Below are 25775 nucleotides of genomic sequence, written 5' to 3'. Positions count from 1 at the left end.
GAACCAAGTTTTAAATTCACAGATGTCATGGAAAAGAGAGCAATGGGCTTCCTCTGGATATTAGCTGGCGTTTAATCCCTCCTTAAATCGCCAATACACCGCTCCGATTTAATGTGGAAAAGTACAGACTCAGAGCCGTCACTCACATGTTTCTTAGAAAAGGGTTTTTCAAACACTGAGCAAGACCCAAGAGTGGGTCATGCAGTTGGGTCCCTATTAGCATTTTTTTAAAAAATAATCTGCAAGGAAACTGTTCTAGTCAAATGTTCATAACGTTGTATTTCAGGACACTATTTCTACACTATTAATTTTGTTAAGTTAGAATTGTCTCACGCAACTTCACTTTCAGGTGTGTGTGTGTGTATTTATGAGTTCCGGATGGTTCTGACAAACGAGCCAATTACATTCCCCACTGTGGCTACGGTAAAGGATTGAAAAACAAGGCTGACAGCATCTCTGAGGAAGCCCCGATTATTTTTTAAGATCATATCGTGAAAGAGGCAGACATTTCCCATGTTAGATCACGAGGGACTACTTCTCTTAGCAGAAGGGGTGCTGAGGTGCTGGGTTAGGAAGACAAAGGGACCCAAGAGAAAGACATCTCAACGTATGGGCACCATGAAATGGGCCTTCTCTAGGGCCTGGCGATGGATCTTTCACAATTCTCCCCCTAGCCTGTCAGGCATTTGCGTCCTTATTCATCAATTCAACAAAAATAAGCCCAGTGGAAAATCAGTGTAAGAACTGAGACCTCCGCTGGCCAAATTACCTTTGTTCAGTTCCCACTTCCTGGGGTGACATCACTTTTTAAACTTTGCCCTTGGCGGGTGTTTTTTTTCTTTCCTTTTTCCAAGGTACTGGTTTTAAACTGCCTGCACACAAATTCTGATTATGAAAGATTTGTTCCTGGGCCAGTGGCTCTCTGAGACATTGGCCCCAAAGGGATGGTAAAAGCTGAGTTTGCAGCAAGATTAAAGCCAGATGTTTATAATGAGATACGAAAGCCTGAGTATACTTTCCGTGATGTCCTTGAGAACTGAAAAGACAATTCAGAATTGAAGACCCAGGCAGTCAGGTCCCTAACTTCTCTGATTGGAGCCAAAGCCCAGAGGTGGGTGCCAGGGGCGAACGACAGGGAAGAACGGAGTCACTGTCCAACGGGCATAAAGTTTTGATTATACAAAATGAATAAATTCTAGAGAGCTGCTGGACAACGCTGCCTGGAGCTGACAATGGTGGATTCTGCACTTCAATTTTGTTAAGAGGGCAAATTTCATGTTGTGTGATTTTTACCACAATAAAAAAAATATTGTATTGGAGCTTGTAGCTTCACCCGTTTATAACATGTTCTCTCGCACGTATTCCTGGAAGGCAACTTCACCTCTTAAAATACATTTGAGTCTCCAAAGGCTTGATTGACCAGGGTTTAAACAGATCATGGTTTTATTGCCTTAAAACAGAACAAAACGTCAAATCCCAAGTTGTCTTATCAGAACACGCTTTGTAGGTCGTCAGTATTTGCAAGTTTCACGCAGCCTCCAATGTTTTCATCGGAACAGAGAGAATCTGGTTCAAAATTTCTTTGTCTTTTTATTACTGAAACTTCATGTGGTATTTGGAATGAGGACCCGATGGAGCTTAAACCTCAGCTCTATAATTTATTAACTGTGAGACCTTGTGTAAATAACTTCGTCTGTCTTGATCTCCATTGTCCTACCCGTAAAGTGGGCAGATACCCTATTCCACAGTATTTTAAATTATTAAATGTTAACATGTACCCAGGAGTGGAATTGCTGGGTCATAAGGTGTTTCTATCTTTAATTTTTTGGAACCTCCATACTGTTTGTCATAGTGGCTGCTCCAATTTGCAATCCCACCAACAGTGCATGAGGGTTCCCCCGATATGTGTTATTTCTCGTCTTTTTGATAATAGCCATTCCGGTGTCTCATTGTGGTTTTCATCGGTAGTCAAAGGGATAGTACACTCCCATGTTCAATGCAGCATTATTCACAACAGCCAAGATATGGAGGCAACCTAGGCGCCCCTGAATGGATGATGGGATAAAGAAGAGGTGATACCTATACACAATAGAATATCACTCAGCCGTAAAAAAAAAGAAGGAAGTCCTGCTACTTGCGACAACCTGGATGACTCTTCAGGGCATTCTGCTAAGTGCAATAAATCAGAGAAAGACAAGTACTGTAAGATCTCACTGATATGTGGAATCTAAAAAAAGCCAAACTCATACAAACAAAGAGTAAAACGGTGGTTAGCAGGAACTGTTGGGTGGGGAATAGGACCAATATTGTTTTTAGGGTACAAACTTGCAACTAGTAGATAAGCCCTGGAGATGTAATGCACAGCACAGGGAATATAAACCGCCACACTGTATTATAACCATCAAACTTACTAAGAGACGAGAACTTAATTATTCCCATCACAAAAAATAATAATTACGTGACCTGATAAAGGTGTTAGCTAATGCCACAAGGTCATGCACACCATAATATTTACATGTGTCGAATCAACATGTTGTCTAACTTAAATTTACTCAATATCATGTCATGTGGTTTCAGTAACCTGAGGTCAGACACGGTCCTTAAATAGCAAATGGAAAATTCCAGACATAAATAACTTGTGAGTTTTAAATTCTGTGCTGTTCTGAGTAGCGTGATAAACCCTCGTGCCATCCCGCTCTATCCCATCCGGGATGTGCCATCCCTTCGTCCCGTGTCTCCACGTTGTAGACACTCCCTGCCCGCTAGTCACGTAACAGCCATCCTGCTTATCAGATTGACTATCCCGGTGTCACAGGGCTTGTGATCGAGTCGCCCTCATTTCACTTAATAATGGCCTCAAAGCACAAGAGCAGTGATGCTGGTGATTCGGATATGCCCAAGAGAAACCATCCAGTGCTTCCCTTAGGTGAAAAAGTGTGTACGTATATAAAAAAAAAATACAGTCTATACAGGGTTTGGTATTATCGGCAGTTTCAGGCATGCCCTGGGGGTCTTGGAAAGTGTGGATAAGGGCAATTGTATTACAATAAAATGGTAACCTATACAAACATGCAACTCATTGCCCTGCCATTAGGGGGCGCTCCAAAGACGAGCTTCTTTTCTTTCTCTGCAGACAACAGCTGAGACAACCTCAGGTTGACATCACAGGGGCATATCTACCCGGGGTGTCAAAAAATGTATACACGACTTGTACGCATCATTTGTTACCAGTACATATTGAGTATTACAATTCTTTTTAAACATTTTATTTTTTTAAATTTTATTTTATTTTAAGTGGGTTTTTCCAGGACCCATCAGCTCCAAGTCAAGCAATTGTTTCAATCTAGTTCTGGACGGCGCAGCTCACACTGGCCCATGTGGGGATCGAGCTGGCAACCCTGGTGTTATGAACATTGCGCTCTAACCAACTGAGCTAACCGGCTGCCCCGAGTATTACAATTTTAACACAGTCTTTTCCTTTCTTAATATTTGTACACATTTTTTGGCACCCTCCGCATGTTTTTTCTTTAACTTTCTTGAGAAAAGGCTATCAGATCCTCTCAATGAGAATGCAAAATGAGCTTGGCTTCGAGGAAAGTAAGAGACTTCCGTGAACAATGTGGTTATGAAAAAGAAAAATTAAGAAAAAAATCCGAGGGCATCTAAAAGTTTAGAGAAGGATTTAGTTACTTTGTACCATGCACCCCCCTATATAATCTGTTCTTCAAAAATCCTCGTATCTTTCCCACCTGCAAAAAAAAGTGCGCACACACACACTCCTTCTCCCAACTAGACTGTGACCTCCAAAGCACCTCCTCTATAGAAATTCTACAGAGTCCCACAATGCTGAAAATATTTACCATCTAGCCTTTATGAAAAAAGATACAATCGTACTGTGTTATATATTTGGAAGTTTCTAAGAGTCAGAATTGAAAAATTCTCATCACAAGAAAAAAAATGTGTAACTCTGGGAGGTGACAGATGTTAACCAGACGTACTGGCATGATCATCTCACAATATACACACATATCGCAGCATGAAGTTGTCCACCTGAAACTAATATAATGTTATATGCCAATTATATCTGCATTTTAAAAAAACTAATTTTTAAAAATGAAAAAGATTGCTGACTCCTGGACCAGATTAAAGCAGACAAAGCTGTACCCGAAAACGCAGACGAGAATCAGACTTCTTAAAAGATACAAAGTTTTATTACACAAACCTGGAATCCATAGTATTATTCCATAAATTAGACAGCAGTAAAATTTTCCTAGGGTATATATACAAATCACAGTGATTTTCATTGTGCAAGAAATTGACAGAGTTAGAAATTGTTTTTTTCTTCCCCCACTCCCCCACATGAGAAGTTGGGACGACCCCACATGGAGCCCCGTGGTGGCATGCTGGGACATGCCACACCTGCAAAGGCACTCTGTCTCGTGTCTGTGGCACCCTACGGCAGAAGTACAGCCCTAGAAGCGCCTGGGCAACCCAGCCAGGCTGCCCACAGCCCAGCACAAGAAACAACAAAGCTACAATTGGTCTACAGAGCTGAAAAACAGTCTCAGAGGACCAGGAAAGACTCCCATCTGCTAACACACGCATGTCCTGACTTTTACTTAAATAACTGAAGTGTCCCCCATGGAAGACCAAATGAAAAGCTAAACAGAATATCTTAAAACACAATAATTTACAGAAAACTTGTTCTCTTGGGTGCAAGCACACAGGGTCTACAAAGCAAACCCGATATGAAAACATTTCATTTGGTGAAAACACCACCCCTCATACATTCTATTTCCACGGAGACCCCCCCTACCCCCACCCCCCCCACACACACACACCAAACAAACTATCCAAACACATTTTCCACACAACACTTTATGTGCTTTTCTTTTTGTTTTTGGTTAAGTGGACATCCTATACTCAAGCCGAACTAATGAGTCAGAAACAGGAATACAGTACATGGGACTCACCCAACACATGTAAAAGACACACTAGGTAGACAGACCACTGCGAAAAGAAGAACTCAGGCATCGAATTTCAAATGTCTACAATTGGAGGAATCTGGGGCTTCTGTGATGGTGACAGTTGTGTGATGCGAAAATCAAACTCCAACCAAATGTTCTTGCTGCACTCCATTAACCAGGTATCCAGAGGGAGGAGACTGGATGTAGCCCTTGGTGCCTACAGAGAGGTGAGCTGGGGTTTTTCCTGGCCATATTTTTGGCCACAGTTAAAGTGGTCCAAAATCGAGAGGCAACTTAGGTCAACGTAGAAACGGCAAATGCATCCCAGATCGTTCCAATGTTTAGCGCTGTTGTTGATGCTGTCATGAGCGCCAAGCTGGTCTTTAACTGTTTAGATGTATAGAATGAAACAAAACGTTCTAGACACTGATAACGGGTGGTGGTGCAGCTGCTTCCTGGGCGTGGATGGGAAAAGGAGTCTTACACCACATCATGATGTCGTGAAGTGGGCACACGTATCTCGTTGCCGGGGTTTCTTTTGCTCTTCTCTCATGACGCCAGCAGAAATCATAACTTGCCCTTGCCAACAACAGATATGTTGAACAAAGTTTTGACGTCTGTTGGGAAGAAACTGGAAATCGGCCCACAATAATGGAAGATATGCTGCGGAATGATTAGTTGTGATTTTGTTTCCTTCTTAGATTTACAGGTTCACATCAAAGCAGGCTAGTGACATTCCCAAGAGGGAAACAAGACCACCGCAAGACACCTCTTCTTCGGTTATGTGCATATCCCAAAGATTTTTTTTAAAGAGTACTCTTAAGAAAATCTTGCCAACTCATAAAATTGCATAAAGCAAATCTCTAACTTTTTCTGATCTGACTTTTGTGATCATTTCCATGCATTTTCTTTAGAACTGTACACCCTGGCTCTATCTGAACATAGAAAGTCCCCACTGAGTAAACTATGGTTCAGTTATATGCAGTGAGTGTGCCATGGGTTGAAGTCGCATTTTGATTAAACCAGCCTGTACGTTACATCACACCATTTAATTTACGGCCCCGCCACGGGCAGTTAACATATAGCACGTGCCACTTCAGATACGAAAATTGGCACGACTGCCGAACGTGGCTTTAACACCCTCAGGTATTTTTGGAATTCCTTTTCATTTCCAATTTGTATCACTTGGCTGATGGCAGGGTTTTTGAAGGACAATGTCATCGATGCATTCAAACACTCCTGCATATTTGTTCAAAATTAAGGCCGTGCATTTCATGCTTTCTGGATGCTCTTTTCATATTCCTTATTAAACCCTGGATAATAAGAACTGAACCTAAAAATAAGTATATGGGGGGATGTGCCTAAGTACAGTGTTTTATTGTATTCAAGGACGGTGGTTCATTTATTTGTTAAAGTAGAAGGATCCACAATAACAATAATAACGATAGTTATTATTTATTTTATAGTCAGAAGACATGAGACAGGCTGTTCTTTCTGGGTCCACACCTCATTGTACAAAGTCACTTTGCCAATCTAACCTGACATTCAGTGAAGAAACAGTTCAGAGATTCCTAAAGTTTTGGCCCATGGCTGCCCTCCATTGAAGCCACACAGCATGCTGACGGAGAAGTACAGACGGAGAACGAAGTTCTCTGGGGACATGGATAGCGCACCCTTGGGAAATAATTTTTCACTGAGTTACTTGTAAAGAGTTTGTTGTAGTAAATTTTGTACTCGGCGCTCATGTCCTGAGTTGATCCCTGTTTGAAGAACAGGTCATGTATGAGAAGGCAGAATGTTTAGGGTCTTTCATTTCACTGTGTTTTAACGTTTCAGAGGGGCGAGTTCTCTTCCCATACACACAGCCCTCGCCTTCTCATTTGTGACTGGCATCTGGCCAAAGCTGACAGGAGAATGTATTTCCTTTGACATGTTTCTACTTAAAAAAACAAAGTCTGACTTTCCCAAGTGGCAGCTCTCCATATCCCTAGATGTGTCTGCAGGAGAGAGAGGTAGCAAGTGCTGGGGGCAGCATGCCTTCCTGGGCACAGCATGGGAAGACAGTAACGACGACAAAGAAACCACCAGGTGACTCGAGCGCACTTGAGCTGCAGGGGTCTGAGAGGGTGCCAGGCATTCTTCTGGTACTGCCCCATGCCAGCTGCCCAAGGAACAGGACATTTCAGGCATAGCACAAGAGAAAAAAGGAGGGTGCAGAAGGAGTCCTGGAAGTCCGCGTGGGTGTAGCCCTGTCATCACAGAAGTTTCTGGAATCTCCATCTTCAATGCACAGATCTCCACAGAGAAGGTCATACATAGGGCCTCTAACCAGACACACACCAGTTTTAGGCAACTGAGTCTTTCCAGCTGACTCAGTCAACAGAGAATGGGCAACCCCTTTGGATTTTTACAACGCAACTTAGACGCAGGAAGCAGAAAACAAGAGTAGAGAAGAAAGTGAAATACACAGAACGAAGACTCCAGGGACCTGTATCAGTGACCCATTTCTCAAAGGTCCCACATCTAGTCACACACGTATCGTGGCCAAACCCACACCTGGCCTTCCTCAGTCAATCCTGAGAGGAAAGAGTCCCAGGGTTCTCATCAAGTTCTCTTCATGATCAGGCTCCAAATGTCACCCACCACTAACCCTCCTCCAATCCGTCCTGTCAGTGAGACCAAAAGATGCTGGATGGATTCAACTTGACCGTCTTTACAGCAAGGAGAAAAGAAACTGGGCAGAAATGACTGGCGTTCAACTTACTATGTCAAACGTTGACGTCCTATAGGTCATTTGTTTCTCACTTTTCCCACATGAAAATGAACAGGAAAGCTTTGCACGGAGGTCATCCATGCACACGAGCCAATACACTCGGCGGTTAGCTTTGGGAGGTGTGTTCTATTCAAGAGATTCGAACTGAAGTTTTAGTAGGTAGCCTCCCCCTCTATGCACTATGAAATTTGGGGGAAACAGAAAATGTCCTGATGGTACTCCCTTCCTTGAACAACTTTAATGCTCACTGGCTATTCCTGGACTAAAATGCAAACCCACGTCTCCTTCCCTTCCTTGTGGTAAGACCTACACTTACCATATCTGAAGCATTAAAGGTGTTAGCTATAACATGCCACGTGACATTTTCTGCACAAGTAACGAACAATGCATAGAAGGTAGTAATAAAAAACAAACAAATGCACGCATCATACTTTTTAGATTTTGTCCCCAAAAGAACAAATCATAGAAAAAGGAATTTGAAAACTTAACATCATACGCTCTGCAAACGGTGAACATTTACATGAACACGAACACGCACAGTCCTGTGAGCCAGTCATATTGTCTTTGTACACGCACACGCACAGACACACACGTGCACACACACGCACACACACAAATTCTGGTTATAAATGAACATATTCAGTTCAAACTTATAAAGCTGAGTCTAGGAGAAACACCAAGATAAGACAGTAGGAACCCAATTCTAAAGGAAAAGATAAAATCTACCACCAAACGAGTTCTCAGAACGTCCTACTGGGCAGTAGGTTTCCAGTTGCTTAAATAACGGCAGGTCCGTGACTGTCCACTGCTCTCCCATCTCTTTATATACAGAGAGGCGTGTCTACATGTGGTCCTGTCCTTCTCACAACAAGACGGTGTTTCTTCAGGTCTGCATATATGCAGCTCGGCATCCCAGGCCGGCCCACCTCCTCCAGTTTCTGGGATGAAGTAAGACAAAGAATTTGGTTACTATCTAAATAACTGAGTAAATTACGTAATAGTAAATGATAACACAAAAAAAATCCGATTGTCTTTGGAATGCTAACTGCAAAGATCCATAACTCTCAGGAGGGGAGATGCCTCCTAAGAGACACGGAACGGATTTTAAAGGTGGGTTGCAAATGTTAAATGATACTCTCATTCCTTGAATTATCACACCCTCACGCATGCCAACAAAGGAGACCGATGGTACCAGCAAAATCGAATCCCTGTTTCAACGTGCTTACGGCAATACAACACGTTTTATGATGAAGGAAACGAAAAGGCCAAGCGAGGTGAGCCCTTCCGGGCCAGCTGTCCCATGCCCTCCTCTCCGTGCTGGGAAGCACACGAGGGATTCAGACAGAGAAGAGAGGTGACATCACACAATTATCAGTCATCTCTGCTGACCCTGTCGCTTCTACAAGAGACGGTTCTGTGTCATGCAGCAGTATTTTCCTGCATGGACCGACTCTTAGCTAAAAAGGCAAGGGCTTTCTTCTGCCTCGAGTACAAATTCCTGCTGGTAAAATGATTGACTGGGTTAGACTACGAACGTGTCGGGCTTTCCGAAGAAGATGGTAAAATCCAAATTTGTTGAGTAAGTAGAAAGTAATGTGATCAGTAAATGAGGTGTTAATTTTCAAAGGTTCTTCAAGCATGTCATCAGACAGCGCCCCCAGCATGGGACAAATTACATTAAAAACAATTCCAGGAGCAAAAATCCTATTTACATGTACTTTCCCAAGAATACACAGAGAATTGAGAAAGGTGTGGAATCTCCTTATCAGGTAGCTGGGGCAGCTGGAAACACAATGACAAAACTATTCACTGAGTATAAGGTGAAATCCATCGGATGGCAGCCTTTTGTTTCTTTAAGGAAATTTCACAGTATCTCTATTAGAAAAAGGTTCTGCACTTTTGGCTTGTCAAGGAAGTATTCTTTGTGACAAAGCAAATCGAGTCCCTTCATCATTTAAAGATTAATGCATAATAATATATCATAAAAAGTTACAAACAAAATCCAAGCAACTGAGTAGGCCAGGAAAAATAAAAAGTAAACAGATTCAGGTTGCCATGAGGGTGTCATCTGCAAATGGTGTCGTCTGGATAATTACTTTTCCATTCCTTGTAACTGCCACTGGGGAATCAAAAATGGGAAAAACAAGATAGGCCAGTGGGTAAACATATCACTGGCAATATTTTGCTTGTCTTTCTTCACGTGATGTTTTTCTTGCTTGCGTGTTATACAGGAAGAAAGACTTGCTTTAAGTGGTATAACCAAGCGATTTAGAATTGGGGAGTAACCAAAACATCTTTACTCCCCATATGAAAAAAACTAGACCTTCAAAGCCAGTCACAGACTCTAGTGATATAGTCACAGACCTTCAAAGATTCAAGGAAATAACAGACTCAAAGTCACGTGGTGTGGTTTTTTTGGATCCTAAAGTAAACTTCGCAAATCCCGTATGATCACATTTTAACTAAGAGGGACCCAAAAACCCTTCTGAAAATACTTGGCCAGTATTATGGTGACACTGCTCTGGAATTCAGGGTTTTCATAACACAAGAACTCAGCATTTCCCACCAAAAAAAGCTGTGCCTCTCTAATGCTTCGGCACACGCAAAATTCCTCATCACGGGGTCTTATTTATATGCAGACTCTGCCCCTGCAGAACTGTTCAGGGGCTAGTTCCTAGAGATGGTGGTGACACCGCCAGGTCACACCACATGCTCTGAGTGACACCAACTGCGGTGTTTATTATGCTGAGACTTGGAAGGATTCCCTCCCTCTGCTCCATCACTTGTGTCCCAACAGGTGAGGGAAGTCCCACATATGCCCTTGACATGCGGTCCTGTTTTAATTACTAAAGATGAAGATATACCTTCCAGAATGTGGATTCCTAGCCTTCAGAAATTCTTGAAGACTTCCAAATCTTTGGGTGACACCGGAGGCGCTGTGTTCCAGTCATTCTCAGGATACGCTTCGAAGTTGGAGGTATCCCCCTCGCCACACACTTTGGGCACGATGGGGGGCTACGAGATGAGCCAAGACCCAAAGGTACGGTTAGAAAGACATGATTTGGACATCCCTCTCCATCTGCGACCGTCCACATGGATGGGCTGGGCTGCGGACCAGGCATCAGTGTTTTTCTAGGCTCTCCACTGACTCTAAAGTACCAAGCTGAGGACACTACTAGTAAGGGCTCCTATGAAAACATCTTCCTCCATCCAGAGGACGACGACCCCCAGAGTATGTTCCATCTAATTTACCAGCATCACTGCACAGTATCCACAAGGGTGAGACACACCGGTGTGCTTTCACTTACCATTCCCCCTGAGAAAGTGGGGCGGCGGGGGGTTCAGACCCACACTGGCCACAGTTCATGAGGCATGGAGCCAGGTCTCGAAAAGTCCAACTGCAAAAGCGGGGTCTTAAACCCCGTCTAGGTGCCTCTTTACAGCCAAGACCAGCATTGCATCGGGGATGCGGCTTACCAGGGGTTTGATACGATTGGTGGTGCTGTGCAAACTAACTATGTATCAAGCACAAACAACCAAGTCACAGAGTCAGCGATTTTATAAGGCGGGTTCAAAGATGCGGCCTTAAGCATCACCATTGCCAGAAACTGTACCTTCAGTTTCCTCTGGGGCACAGCTTCCCAGTCCACCGTCCGGAACCAACGATGGTGCTTCACGTCATCTGCTCCATTCTTTAAAAGAAACACGTGTCATCCACACACAAAATTTTGACAGGACCGCAAACTAAATATTCTAAAGCATCAGCATTTTTGTAGTACAGAAAGAAACACACACACAAAAAGTCTGCTCCGTTTGGAGTAACTGTCCCTGGCGTGTGAGCTCTTAGTGAAAACTCTCCATGGAGTTGTTTGTGTCTCACTGGCTTTCCTGCAAAGTAGAAACAAATAGTCATCACGCCCACGTGTGTGCTACTCTGGACCAAAGATGGAATGATGGGTGAACCTCTTGACACAGAATTTGACAGATGGTAATGTCCATGTTTGTCACCTGTTTTTACCGTGACAATTTTCTGTGCTGTTTATGATTCTTATCTTACAGACACAAGAAGCTAAGGTTCAGTAAATGATGGAGGTTGGTCAAAATGGCCCAGCAAGTGTCACAGGACTAAGACATCCCATGACATCCGATTTCAGAGATCTTAAGAACTACCCAACGTTACCTTCCAGCTAACAATGTTTACTAGAGTCTGTCTCCCTCATTCTCCAGTGTGGTGCTCGTGTCCCGCTGCAGAGCCCAATGTCATCATGACCTCTGTAAATCCCTGCCAAGTTTCCAGTCTTCAACTGTGTCCTCCTCCCTTTTGTATCACACTGGTAGTCACTGTTTTAATCAATGCAACGTTGGAAGTTGTGAGAGAGATACATGTGAATTCCGTAACATGGGAGACAGTGGACCTGAACTTAACATTACGTTTTTCAAATGGGTATAAGTTCATATTTTTTTCTAGTTCTCATTTTTTTCATCCTCTAAAAGAAAATTCTCCATTACTGGCAAGTACAAAAGGCAAGAAATAGTCATGTGAATTGTTCCTCCTTTTTTTCTAATCCTATCATTTAGACAACTCTTCTTCTCTTCCTATTGGAAAAAGTGTATTCGACCCACATTTAAGTCAAACAACAAGTATCTGTTGAGTGCTACCTTGAGTGATACTGAGAGAAGGTAAGTAAGACTTGAAGTTTACTCTTCACTAGTTCAAATTCTAGTACAGATACTAAGATATTATGGTATCTCGATGGATGATAGATAAGTAGATTGATAGATAGATAGATAGATAGGTAAATGGATGGATGGATGAATGGATGATTACATAGATAGATGATAGACAGGTGATAGATAATAGATACGAGCATAGGTAGACAGACAGACAGACAGACAGACAGACAGATAGATAGATAGATAAATTGATGGATAATAGATATAGCTGATGGAAGAAAGGTAGGAAAGAGGGAGGGAGGGAGGAAGGAGGGAAGGAAAAAAGGAACGGGGGAAGGAGGGAAGGATGAAAGGGAAGCAAGAAGAAAAGAAGAGAGGGAGGGAAGGAAGACAGAGAGAAAAATTCATCTAATATGAAAGGAAAAGAAAGTAAATGCTAGAATTTTCCATGTGTGGAGGACAGACCAGTAGCCATAAAAATAAAGGAAGAAAAAGGAGAAACACGCACAATAAAGGAACCCCAAGAGGATGAAAACAGCATGGTGTGATAATGAAAGGAAGATGGAAGTGGTGATTCACCCACCCAGGCTGGCCTGGGTTTAGCACGAGGACAGTGAATGGTCAGGTGAGAAATCGGGGGTGGGGAGGAAAGGGAAGGTTGCTGAGCACCAAGCTAAGCTCCTTGGGCTCTTCCCTCAGAACAGCAGACTCGCGATGGCCGTCCCGGCCTGTCGGAAGGTACCCTCATCACCCAGAAGCCAGGAACATATCCTGACCTTGGACGCAGGCACGGCAGATAGGTGGTCAGGCTTGGCCAACGTTCCAACGTCATCAGGGCAGTACCCGCAGTAGACTGCTTACGAGTGGGAATGTGCTTTCATTTTAATTAGGCAGCGTCTTCCCCCTCTTCCAGCCAATCTCCACGTCAGGAAGCCCTCCCCATACTCTAAAGTCCTAGCTTGAATGTCAGTGAATATAGTTTTGCAGATTCTGTTGATTCGAAAAGCTTGTTCTCATCCATCGCAGGGTTCGTAACACAGACTCTGAGCCACTGCCAGCTGACTCTACATATGGGTCATCTGACTTGTGCCCACAGGGAGTGAGAGCGTAAGGGTTGTTGGATTCCTTGTGATGAAAATGCTCTCTAAAACTGACCGTTGTGATGATGGCATGACTCTGCCAATACTGTGTTTCCCCGAAAATAAGACCTAGCCGGACAAGCAGCTCTAATGCGTCTTTTGGAACAAAAATTAATATAAGACCGGGTCTTATTTTACTATAACATAGCCCCGATATGTGATATATGATATGATATAATATAACACCAGGTCTTATATTAATGTTTGCATTAGACGCATTAGAGCTGATTGTCCAGCTAGGTTTTATTTTTGGGGAATCACGGTGTATTAGAAGCGAATGCACTGTACACTTTAAGTGGGTAAATTGTGTGGCGTGTGAATTGGGTCTCAATGATGCTATTTAAAAAGTACAAATAAATACAAAAACAAGTGATCACTTATAGATCACGGCTGAGTCCTATGCTCCTACGGAGAGAGTAAAGACGGGTGTAGACCCAGCTGGATTTATTTTTTAAAATAAATTTACACTCAGCTTTGAAATTCGGCCAACGATTCAACAAACATCCTGTGCCTTTGCTTTTATCTATCAAAGAAATGCATGGCGTCAAGTGACGGGGACTCATCACGGAAACCACTGAATAGATAGGGACGCAAACACTGACCTTCATGTTCCCGAGACGCCTTGTTCTGTCAACAACAAGAAGTTTCTTAATGAGGTCTCTGTTTTGGGCAGGAGACAAAAAAAAACGCATTTGTCTCGAGACAGACCCGAGCGAACGCCACATGTCAACAGTCATAAAACTACCCTCTACGTATACATGTGGGCAGCGGTTCGAGTTTCACGTTGGCTCACCATTTTCTAGCACTTATTTCTGAATAATTGACGCAATGCTGGGCTGCCTGCACACAGGGACTGTATTTCTTCTCGTCCCCCATTATTTACACCATTGCCGACCCAACGAGTACCCATATTTAAAGCTGCCATACTGGGATTATAAGGAAATAGAGGTTTATTGAAAATACAAAAGCAAACCCCTGCAAAACAGCCCGATCCTGAAAGCAAGGGGTGGAGGGGGCAATGAAAAGGGGCCACCCAGTATGACAAAGCCAGGTAGGAATTCCGGAGTGGGTGCGTTGATTGTGAAACGGGCTGTGTGTCTGCTGGCAGTACCTTCATCCACTGCGGCTGAAATCCTTTAGTTAGTAACTAGAAGCTGGCTTCTCTCTCAACAGACACGATCAGACATGAAGAGACACTGGTAAATATTAGTTCTACCAAGCTGGCAAGAAGCTCCAGAGCTTTCCTTTCCTCTTCCATCATAGACACAGAGGGTGCCACAAAAATGTATACGCATTTTAAGAAGGGAAAAAACTGTATCAAGATTCTCACACCATAAACTACGCTAGCATTCATTTGACGAACACCATCTTTTGAGCGAAGGGCATACTACTCACTGCTACCGTTACTCAATTCAACTTCGAGAAGTACTACACACATAACGTCTCTTAAAATGTGTGCATTTTTTGGCATATATATATCATATGATATATACTCATAAGATGCTGCCGTTGTGTGAATCAACAGATGACCTTAAAAAACACTCAGCGTCGAAATTCTACCCTCAGGTCCACCGATGACAGTAATTTGGATGACAAACGATGCATGAGGGTCCTGGTTCTCGGCCAGCTCACTAAGACCCAGCCCACCATGTGAAGACATGACGTTCTGCTCAAGGTCCGTGTGCTGTCACCAAGGGCAGAAGGGGTCCCCGGCTCCTGCTCTTGCCCAGACCTCTCGTTGGTGACATGGGGGAGCCCCAGGGTGCAGGGAAGGGCCTGGGGGTGCCTAAATTATGAGGACGTTAGACCAAAGAAAACCAGGCAGCCACTGCTCATTGTCTCTTCAAAATAAGGATAAACTCTGAGAATACAAGTGGAAATGGGAGGACACCAGACTTAGATGATGGTTACGTTCACTCTACAATTTCTAGAATACCTTCTTTTCTACGAAATGCTGGAAACCCACTCAATCTATTGATATACATGATCTGAGCCTTTTACTCGATATATTGATATCAATGGTCTGTGTCCAATGCCCCAGATTTATGGACCATCCTTTCTTTGGAGGGGGCGGAGGGAGGCCTTCTCTTGGAAGAGTTTATGGCATTTCCTTGCAAGAAGAAGGGGAATAAATCGTATAATCTGAATTGCCTGCGACCGTCAGGAGTCTACAAAAGAAAGAAGCTGAGTGCGAGAATACAAGGGACAGCGCACAGTTATTTCAGCTGACGCAAATGCACCAGCGGCGACTCCTCACTGACACCCACCGTGGACAGTGCCCCCTACACGTGCGTCTGTGCCAAGGTAGCTGTGCCCACACCCTACAGGTCCACCCAGCAGAATTCTAGGTGCCCTAAGAGGAGGACTGTCCACTGGCAGACCTCTCAATGCTTGTGAGTACCATTTAATCCACCCAAATCGTTGGCCAATTATTGATAAACATGCAACTCAGTTTTCAAAGTGTGTTGCCATCCATTTGAAATCGCGTCACTCAACTCTGCTGGGATTTGCACCCTGGGAGAGAAATGCTATGCAATACGGTTCTTTCGGGATGAAACGCTGCTGAGTGCAGCCATCACCTCCCTGCCTTGCCATTCACAAGGCAGGCTGTCATGACCCTTTTAGGGAATCATTTTGAAATGGAGTCTCTTTTACTTTTTTGCTAAAATCGTTTAAAATTTGGCTGGTGTGTCAAACACAACATAAGCACAAGCCCACACACATCCAGGGAAGCAGAGTCTTGTATTCTAACTGAGAACCTCTAGGTCAAGGGAGGTACATGTGAGCACTAAGAATAAGAAACACCACAAGATGCAGCCAACGGCCCCAGTCGCTGATCCACTCTCATGAAATAAGTTTCCTCTGAACTCAATTTCCATAGGCTGCTTTAAAAAAAAAAAATAGCAAACATGAAAGGAAAGTTCAATTCTGAACTAAAAGCATTAACACCACTTTGTCATCAGCAGGGGTGGGTGCAGCCATCAATTCACCTGGGAAACAGTGAAACAGCTAGAAATCACAACTCATTATGGCGCAAAATGGCTAAAAACTGACCAGATGGAGTAAGGTATCTGGAAAACTAAACACGTTCTTACACCTTTTTTTTTTAAACTTAGTGTTTTCTCCACCACGCTCCCACCCCAATGGCCACAAATTTACTGAAACTCGGACCTAAGGTTACTAACACTGACGCAAGGCAACAGTTCTCAAAGAGACACACTCATCACTCAAAATTTAAGCATAAAGAAGGAGCTCAAGGATGGGAAGGCTTTGAGCGGGAAAGAAAAGAGAAAGTCTGCTAAGCCCACCAACACTTCTGCCAACTACACAACCAGCTGGAGGAGGGGAACCCTATGTGTGAAATCCCCAACCCGGCTCTTCATTAAATAAGACCACAAATGCCTTTACTTGCTAATGGTAAATCTCATTGATCTCAAAAGGCGTAAAACACAGCCAAGAGTCACTAAGAGGGTAAGTGCCCGTAGGTACGGCAGGGTAATGGAAACCTCTTTGCTTTTTGCGGAAAATTGACTGCCCAACGTAGTTTAAACAGCACACTGAATAACGCAGTGTGGTACCCTGCTGAGCACACGCCTCAAGTGTGATTTTCTTTTTTTAGATGCTTTAAAAATAAACACACCCGAAGACGAGAGACATGGTTTACTTACTTTACATTGAAATCCAAATGTCTGGGGAAATCTATTTTGCCGGCAAGAATTTTTTGATAAATGCCAAATGGGTTATCATCAAAAAATGGAGGAAACCTGTTGGAGAAGTAAACGTGTGGTTAGTGGACAGCCAGTATGGAAAAATCGCCACTATGGAATCACTACTATTTCTGCTTGGCAGACGCAGAGCGGAAGTTACTTCACGTGCACGCTTTCCTTGCAGTCCTATCAGGGGACACACTGGGAAGGGATGTTTCTAACAGGCAAAGCGTGAAATCTTGCAGCTTGAAGCAGAAGAAACATCAGTGGAGACGGGCAACCATGGTGACACCATCTGACCAACTACTGTGACACCTTCTGAGGCATGAAACATGTCAGCCCCAGTAGACCATAAGTAGACATCTGTATTCTTCATACAGGCAGTGCGTGGCAGACAGTAGGTGCTTAATAAATGTGCATGGGACAAATGGACGAGGATGGGTTCCACTGTATCCTATTTTTTTGGTCTGGCTCCAGTAGTGAATAATTTTACAGAAACCAATATATGAAATTCCATAGTAGATGGATTCACCTAGGTTATACTTTGGGAGGTGACAGCAAGGCTAGTTTCCAGGCTGTGAGACTTTGGGCATACAGATGTGGCCCAGTGCTTGGAAATTATGGCCCCCAGCCTGATTATGTCAAAAAAGTTGTGTGGGTACACGGCCACCCCCATGCACTTATATATGTCTGTGGCAGAGTTCCCAGAAATAAAGATTGTAATCCTGGTAAAAAACCAACAGACTGACCTTTTCAAATAAAGTAAAGACCCTCAACTCAAAAGCATAACCTCTACCTAGCTTCCTCGAGATGAGATCTTCTAATTCTGCTGAAATAAGCCATGGAAATATCTCAGAAAACAGAACTTTCACATGACATCCTGGTCAAAGGTGGAAATATCAATGAGCAAAGATGGTTCTCCTGTGGGTTCCAAATCCATCCCCGAGTATAGCGGGTGGGATGGTGGCCTCCAAAAAGATGTCTCCACATTCTGACCCGGAAAATGTGTGTCGGACCTTATCTGGCAACAAGGTCTGTGCAGATGTGATCAGTGAGGGATCTGAGATGAGGTCGTCCTGGATCAGGGGGCCCTGAACCCAATGACAGTGTCCTCATCAGAGATAGACAAGGAGGGACACAGACACAGAGGAGACGCCACATAGAGATGGAGGCAGAGATGGGAGGGAGGCGGCCACCAGCCCAGGGACGCCTGGAGCCCCCAGGAGCTGGAAGGGGCAGGAGGGACCATCCCCTGGGGCCTCCAGAGGGAATATGGCCCTGAGACACCTTGATGGCCGACTCCTGGCGTCCAGGACGGGGGGAGGATGGATCCCTGTGGTGGTAAGACCCCAGTTTGCGGTCAATTGTTACAGCCACCCCAGGACACACACACAGTGTGTCCACATTTATGCTCCAAATATATTAAAGAGGAGTAGAGTAATTGAAGAAAAAATAAGGAACTGAACTATAAAGTACAGAGAAACCAATGGAAAGTGGATGTGAGTTAATTGGAAAAATGGAAGATCATAAAGAAATGTAAAGCTGCAGCCTTGGGTGATATGGCATAAAGTAGCCCATTTGTCTTCAGTAACATCTCACTCAGATGCTCTGATTTACACTTTGGTGTGAACAGAGAGGCACAGTGTCGAGAAGGTAACAGCCGTATGTCTTTGAGTCTCCAGTTATAAGGACTCCTAACTACAACTATTTGTCCTCTGGTGCTTCCAGACTCACGGGCTGCCACATAATGAGGAGCTGTGCAGCCCAGGGTGTGTAGCAAAGGTCTACGTGTGGATAGTCATCCAGTCTGGCCATTTCAGTCACCTTTCAGCTTCTGACTCCCGAGTCCGCCCTCATTCGTCTGCCAGACACTCTCTCCAGCAATGCTTGGGGGACCCGACTCCCCTTTCTTGGGTGGTGGCCCTGAGTACATTCAGCTGGATGACTTCATCAGGGAAATGGTCAATGGTGGGAAATGGGACATTAAACACGTGCAAACGTGTCACAGAGACCTAAACGCATTGATGGAGAATATCAAACAAAATCCTCTTGGGATCCAGGCATCCCATGACTATATCATGGGAAAGGCATGTTAGCAGTAGTAGAACGACCGAAAAAAAGAAAAAACGCAAAACAGATCTTTCCAGTAAGGACCAGTATAGAGAACTAGCCATCCCCTGGGCAGCTGCAAAGTGCAACACACATTCCAATTCTTAAGAAACAGGCGATGGTACTCATTATAGGGAATGGGATGTATAAGCAGTTTATAGGCATTTATATACATGTTATCTGCTGGGAGAGGTGGGCATGGAAGGAGAATGTGCTCAGATGACGGCAGCCTCAAGAATTGCATCTCCAAAATTCAGGACCATGGGGCCGGCCGGGTGGCGCAGGCGGTTGGAGCTCCATGCTCCTAACTCCGAAGGCTGCCGGTTCGATTCCCACATGGGCCAGTGGGCTCTCAACCAAAAAAAAAAAAAAAAAAAAAAGTTCTGATTTTCAAAATTCAGGACCATTTTGGCATTTTCTCCATCGTGTATCCATGACCATTTTTAGGTACCCGTTCTGCCTACCTAAACCGTCCAGTAAAACGAATTGGCCAGAAAGAGGCGCCACAGGCATTGTAACTCCACGATCCTCTTCAGAACCCCGCCCCCCCACCCAGAGGCCCCCGTTAGACAAATACGACTCTAAACTAGTATCAGCTGAACGCTTTATCTGCCCACATTTTTAAAATGGGGAGGTGGCGTTGGAAGGCAGGTCCTTTGACATGAGTTCACGGAAAACAGGAAGGAGCTTCCGGAGAGAGAACAGAAAGGGAGCAGCTGCAATATCACCGTTGTGCCTGGCACTGGAGAAGGAAGAACGGAGTGGAGTCAGAAGAAGTGGCAAGAACAAAGCACCAGGCTGTGCAAAGGTTTAGGGAAAGTATAGAGTATGAAGGAATCTCATGGGCACTCTCTGAGGCATGCCGGCCTTGATTCCCAAAGTGGAGTGCCAGTGAATCCCGAGATTCCCCAAGGCGTTTGTTTCCAGGAGCTTTGAATGTGAATGTGGATGCATTTTCTTTATACACCTCAACCAAAGCAACGCAACACACCTGGCAGGGTACATAAGAAGAGAGAAAAACCCAGCAGCCAGACACTAAAGAGAGTAGCAAAAGTGTTGACACAAGGCCACTCTTGTCTCTAAATATTTGTAATTATAGGAAGTATTTTTCCCATTAAAAATTCTATCTGGGTTCACTGTTAGTGAGTTTATTATAATTTTATGTAAATACATATAGAGATATAGAGAGGGTGCCAAAAAAATGTATACACATTTTAAGAAAGGAAAAAACTGTACCGATAACAAAAGATGAATACAAGTCATGAATATACATTTTTTTGGCACGCCCCATATATCTTCATTTTAGTTTTAGTTTCAAATGCAGTACACAGTGACAGATATACCCCACGCAGATGAAAGCTCTCTGGGGTTGATAGGTTCCACCACCCATCATGCATTTATCTCCAAATGCAGATAAACTCCATCTTCTCCAAAAACTGGTCTGTAGGGTTCAACTCTTCACACGGATGGGTGTGAATGGAGAAGAAACGAGAACGGAATTGGGCGTTCCAGGGAAAGCCCATGAATGGTTTTCTTAAGGAGTGGGCCATACATTTTCATTCTGACGTCAACATTTCTCATTCAGTGAAAATAAAATCCTGCTTATGCTATGATCTCACACCGTAATCAAACAGCAGGTTTTACCCAACGACTGGGTTTTTCTCAGAGTGCATAAAAGATGTAATCGACCAATTAAAGCCATAAACAAACAGACAAAGGCAGAGTCTCGCTTTGATCCCGCTAAGCGTGCAAATACAGAAAATGGAAATCGAATAAGCCAGCTGGAGACAGGAGGACTTTGAAAAAAAGGCCACCTCTACCTTCCATACAGTAACTGCCTTCCACTGACCACTAGGAGAACCCTCTATGTTGGGCCCAGTGATCTCACAGGCGATCAACACACACAACCTTCTAAGCGCTATAAAGAAAACAGAAGAGGGTGGTGGGGCCGACCGTGGCGGGAGGAGCACAGGAGGGTCCTGTGGTCAGGTGAGAGGTGAACCTACACTGTGAGCAAGAGAACAGAAGGGGCTAGCCAAGGGGACACGCTGTAGGAACCTCGTGACATGTTGGAGAGGCAACAGGACGGCCAGCAAACCCAGAAGAGGGACCGGGCTACCACTTGGGCTGGCCGGATGTCATACAGACCATCTCAGAGCCTCATATAATGAGCTCTGGGGCTTTCCACCAGAGGGCTGCAAGTGGGGAGGGGTGATGTGGCCTGCTTGGTGTGGGTACGAGACCCCTCCGGCTGCTGCCAGGGAAAGGTGCCCTGGGCAGGAGAGCGAGTAGCTGGATGACACGGTGTGGAAACTTGGGAGTGAGCCAGGTGACAGCTGAGGCTCGCAGGAGGGGTCGGGCAGGCTTGCAGTATCTGCCAGGATGGATGGCTCTCAAGAAATCCACCCACAAAACCTGACTCTCTCCAACTAGAAATGTGGAAAATGGGAATATGCTTATTGGGAATACACAGCCGCTGTCTTGTATGAAATGGGAAGGTTGGCTTACAGTCCTTTGGGTTAGAAAAGTTTTAATTATTCACCACCAATTATTCTAATAACAGAGCCTAATAATGTATCAGCTTTTAATTACATTATTTTTCATTGTATTCCTAATATTTATTAGACCATTAGAAATACCCTATTGTTACTACTCTATTACAATAACAAAAGTATTCTATTTTCTAATACTGTAATATAGTCAAATATATTCTATTAACATTCTAATAATTATTTTATATAATAATCCTAACATAATTCTCATATATCCTAATATTATACTCATTTTATTTTAACGGTTTTCTATTATATTCCATCATGTTCAACAGTGTGCAATGCTCTAATATCGTATTTACCACTAATGTCACATATTTTACTAGTAATATTGCGTATTATGTTCTGTAATATTGTATTCTACCCTAATAATAAGGACAAAGAAATCAATTTAAATATCCTCCGAGCCAGGATTCAATTATCGTCAGCCTATACTGCCCTCTACTGGTCAACAAAATTTCAGCAGCAAAACGTGGTGGTCGTTTGAAAGGAAGCTGATCGATATGGGCGCACATTTGCAGCTGTTGTCTCTTTTTTCAAGGATTGACCCTATATGCGATTGACTTTAACCTTTTTCTTTGCTTGGGATCTTCCTGGGCTACATACAGAATGTATTAAGAAAAGTGGTTCTATGTGATTTGCTAGAGACGTTTGAGTAAAGAGTAATGGAAAATTCAAAAGAGTAGATAGATGACAGATACATGGCCAGATAGATACATAAATAGACATATACAAATGATAGGTAATAGAGGACGGTAGATAAATATGACCGAAATGACTGATGATAGATGACTACATCACAGATAGATTCTATCACAGATGACAGATTGTAGATAACTAGATGACAGATAAATAGATGGTGTGTGGATGGATACGTAGGCAGTTAACTTAGGAATAGATGGATGATAGACAGACAGATAATAAACCCAGGTTTTCAGAGTCCACTCAGGTCGGCCACACCCTCAATGCAGAAGAATGACCCCCTTTCCAACTTTCTTTCCAACCGAAAGGGAAGGTTTCCTGGTAAAAGCCTCAGGACTTGCCCTGTGTGGCACCAGACAGGTGAGGAACAGGGGCTGGCTTTTGCTACAACCAGGAGCAAACTCGGCGTGTCTGTGACTCACAGGCAGGGAACAGGCACGCCGATGACAGAAGACCAAAGGGAAGGGGACAGCGGTTGGAAGGAGGCAGCCAGGCAGCTGGCCCAATGGCCCCGCCTGTGTCCTGTGTCCTGGGCACCTCCCGGCTGGCTGCCTGAATGCAGCCCATCAGAGACAAGAGCTTTTCGTTCACAGAAGGAGGGTGAGTCCCCACGTCCAAGATTGTGAAGAGCGAGATGCTTTACGTAGAGGAACATCAGATCTGACACACAAAGCATCGTTGGTGATTGAATCCCGACGACACCTTGACAAATGGTCCACCTCGTGGGTATCTGGACCTGGACGAGGGGAAGACATGACCTTCCAAATCTCCTCCAATGCAGGTAGGGGATTTTAGGAAAGCACACCCTCTTTCCTCAGACACGTTGTTCGTTCGTTCATAAAGCCCTAAATTGTGCTTGATTTGGGTTTATCCAGCCCATACAAGACCCAGCTCCAGAAAGGGTCCATGTAGAAGGTGAATGTCACATTCCCGGAAGAAAGACGGGACACTTTGAGACAGGACAAAGATCCCCACAGACAGGCACGGCTGATCCTTCACCAAAACAGCCTGTGTGTTTGCAATACGAACACAAGCTGCACCGCTGAGGTCACACCATTGGCCACGGGAAACTGCCATGGGACCACACCCCAAGTGTTTGCCACCCGAATGCACCATCCTTGAGGCTAACAGACGCAGGGTGAGGAGCAGGGAAAAGCGGCACTGGGGAGCACATCCTGACTCCCCACGGAAGCCCTTACTCACCCCGAGAGCATCTCAAATATTAGGATGCCGAGAGCCCACCAGTCCACCGCTCTGCCATGACCTTTGCTCTGGATGACTTCAGGGGCCAGATACTCGGGTGTCCCGCAAAGAGTCCACGTCCTGGGGAGACAGAAGGGCGACCACAAAACTCAGCCATGCTGGGCGATGCGATGGGTACCCATCAGAAACACTGAACACTATAGTAAGGAAACCAAGCCCAGTGATGCCCGGGGCCCACGCTGGCGATATATTGCCCTGGATACAGACAGAAACACTGTCTCCATTGACCTGTTCCCCTGCAGACACTCGGGAACCCGAACAGAACCTAAGGAGCAGCCCTGTCAGCACGGCTGTCCCTTGTTATTACTGCATGGATGGCACTGTCACTCAGAAGCTCACAATGCACTGCCCGGCTTCCTATGAAATAGCATCTCAAAGAATGACTCAACAGTCTCGGTGGCTAATGAATTTTTGAATCAATCTGACCACAGTAGAGACTTTAATGAATAATAATGTAGCGATTCTGGTTCATTAATTATGACAAATGTAAATGCGAACGAGAGGGGGGATAGAAGGCGGGCTCTTTGGGAACCCTCAAAATCATCTTTGCAACTTTTCTGTCCTCAAAAGTTTATTTTTAAAAAATGCAGGGAGTATTAGTTCTAGTCTACTTTTCCATAAAAAGAAAACAGAAAACAAAAAATCTGTTTTGCCTAATTTTACCTCATTCTTTTGGAGGTGAAATTGTAAATACCGTAAAATACATCCACGTATCTTAATGTTAAAAAGAAAACAATCATTAACAAGTCTCAGGGCCAGGGGTGGCCTCCAAGACCATACTCAAAGCTACTGCTCATTTTCTTTTCCACCTGCTCTTCCAAAGGTTTGACGTGTTTGCAAGGCGTGTGTGGGTTTCCTGTCATTTTGCGGCTTTTGGAAATCATTAGGTTAAGGGACACAGGGCTACTTGGGGATTAAACAGAGCAGAGAGGCTAGGAAAAGGCTTTTCGCTGCAGACACATGAGGTTTGCAAAAAATTAGCTTCTAGCCCCACCTAGAGCACAGCTAGAGGAAGCAAGAGATTCTGGATAGTCAAGTGGGGACCCCGCCTGGATGACGGAGTTTTCTGATTGGCTGTTTGTTTTCTTGGTTTGCTTTAATTCTGGTCATCCGTTCCTGACAGGCCTGAAATCTCTCTTTCTCACAGCAGGTGGGGGAAGCTGTTCCTTTCTCTCCTTATACAAGAATTCTCTTTATACTCCAAAAAGAGCCACAGTGTTTAATTAAAATCGACCGGTGTAATGTTTCTGCTGACATCTCTCAATTTTACGCTGTATGAAAAACGCAAGACTGATTTTCTTAACTGTCTCCTCATTTGTCTCTATCACTGTTTGTGTGTGTGTGTGTGTGCGGGGGTGGGGGGGTATTGGCTAAGAAAAAACTCACTTGTAAAAAGATAAAGGACAATCTTCCTGTTATAAGATGAAGGAGTCCTGGGAATGTCATATACAACACTGTGACCCGTCACCACTACTGCACTGTTTATTTGAAAGTTGCTAAGAGGGTAGATCTTAAAAGTTCTCATCACAAGAAAATAATTGTAGCTAATGAGTTAATGGTTGTTAACTTGACTCATTCTGGCGATCGTTTTGCAATAAATACAGGTATGAAATCATTATGGTGTACACCTGAAACAAATACAATGGTATGTGTCATTGTATTCACTTACCTCATTTCAAAAAAAAAGGGCAAAAAGCCATCAACTGATGAATGAACAAAATGTGGTCCGTGCAAATAAAGGAATATTATTCAACCATGAAAAAGAATGGAATGCTACCATTTGCCACAACATGCATGGGCCTAGAGGGTATTATGGTAAATGAGATGAGTCAGAGAGAGAGAGACAAATACCATAGGATCTCACCAATGTGTGGGATCTAAAAAACAAA

The 25775-nt window shown here is 44.0% G+C and overlaps 1 protein-coding gene across 1 annotated transcript in view; it reads right to left on the bottom strand.

Moving 5' to 3' along the window:
* Positions 1-4194: 4194 nt before the first annotated feature.
* The window catches only part of PRKX (protein kinase cAMP-dependent X-linked catalytic subunit), a 69326-nt gene continuing 47745 nt past the window's right edge, over positions 4195-25775 (bottom strand). The window contains exons 4-9 of the mRNA XM_081041848.1: positions 23827-23946; positions 17222-17317; positions 14156-14213; positions 11355-11432; positions 10605-10755; positions 4195-8678 (exon numbers count right to left, since the gene is read on the bottom strand). Of these exons, the coding sequence (XP_080897974.1) occupies positions 10630-10755; positions 11355-11432; positions 14156-14213; positions 17222-17317; positions 23827-23946 (478 nt within the window). The 3' untranslated portion in view covers positions 4195-8678; positions 10605-10629. The remainder of the gene's footprint in view (positions 8679-10604; positions 10756-11354; positions 11433-14155; positions 14214-17221; positions 17318-23826; positions 23947-25775) is intronic.

This window comes from Rhinolophus hipposideros (genome assembly GCF_964194185.1).
Source record: "Rhinolophus hipposideros genome assembly, chromosome: X".
Taxonomy (NCBI): Eukaryota; Metazoa; Chordata; class Mammalia; order Chiroptera; family Rhinolophidae; genus Rhinolophus; species Rhinolophus hipposideros.
This window is presented reverse-complemented; position numbering and strand designations above follow the sequence as displayed.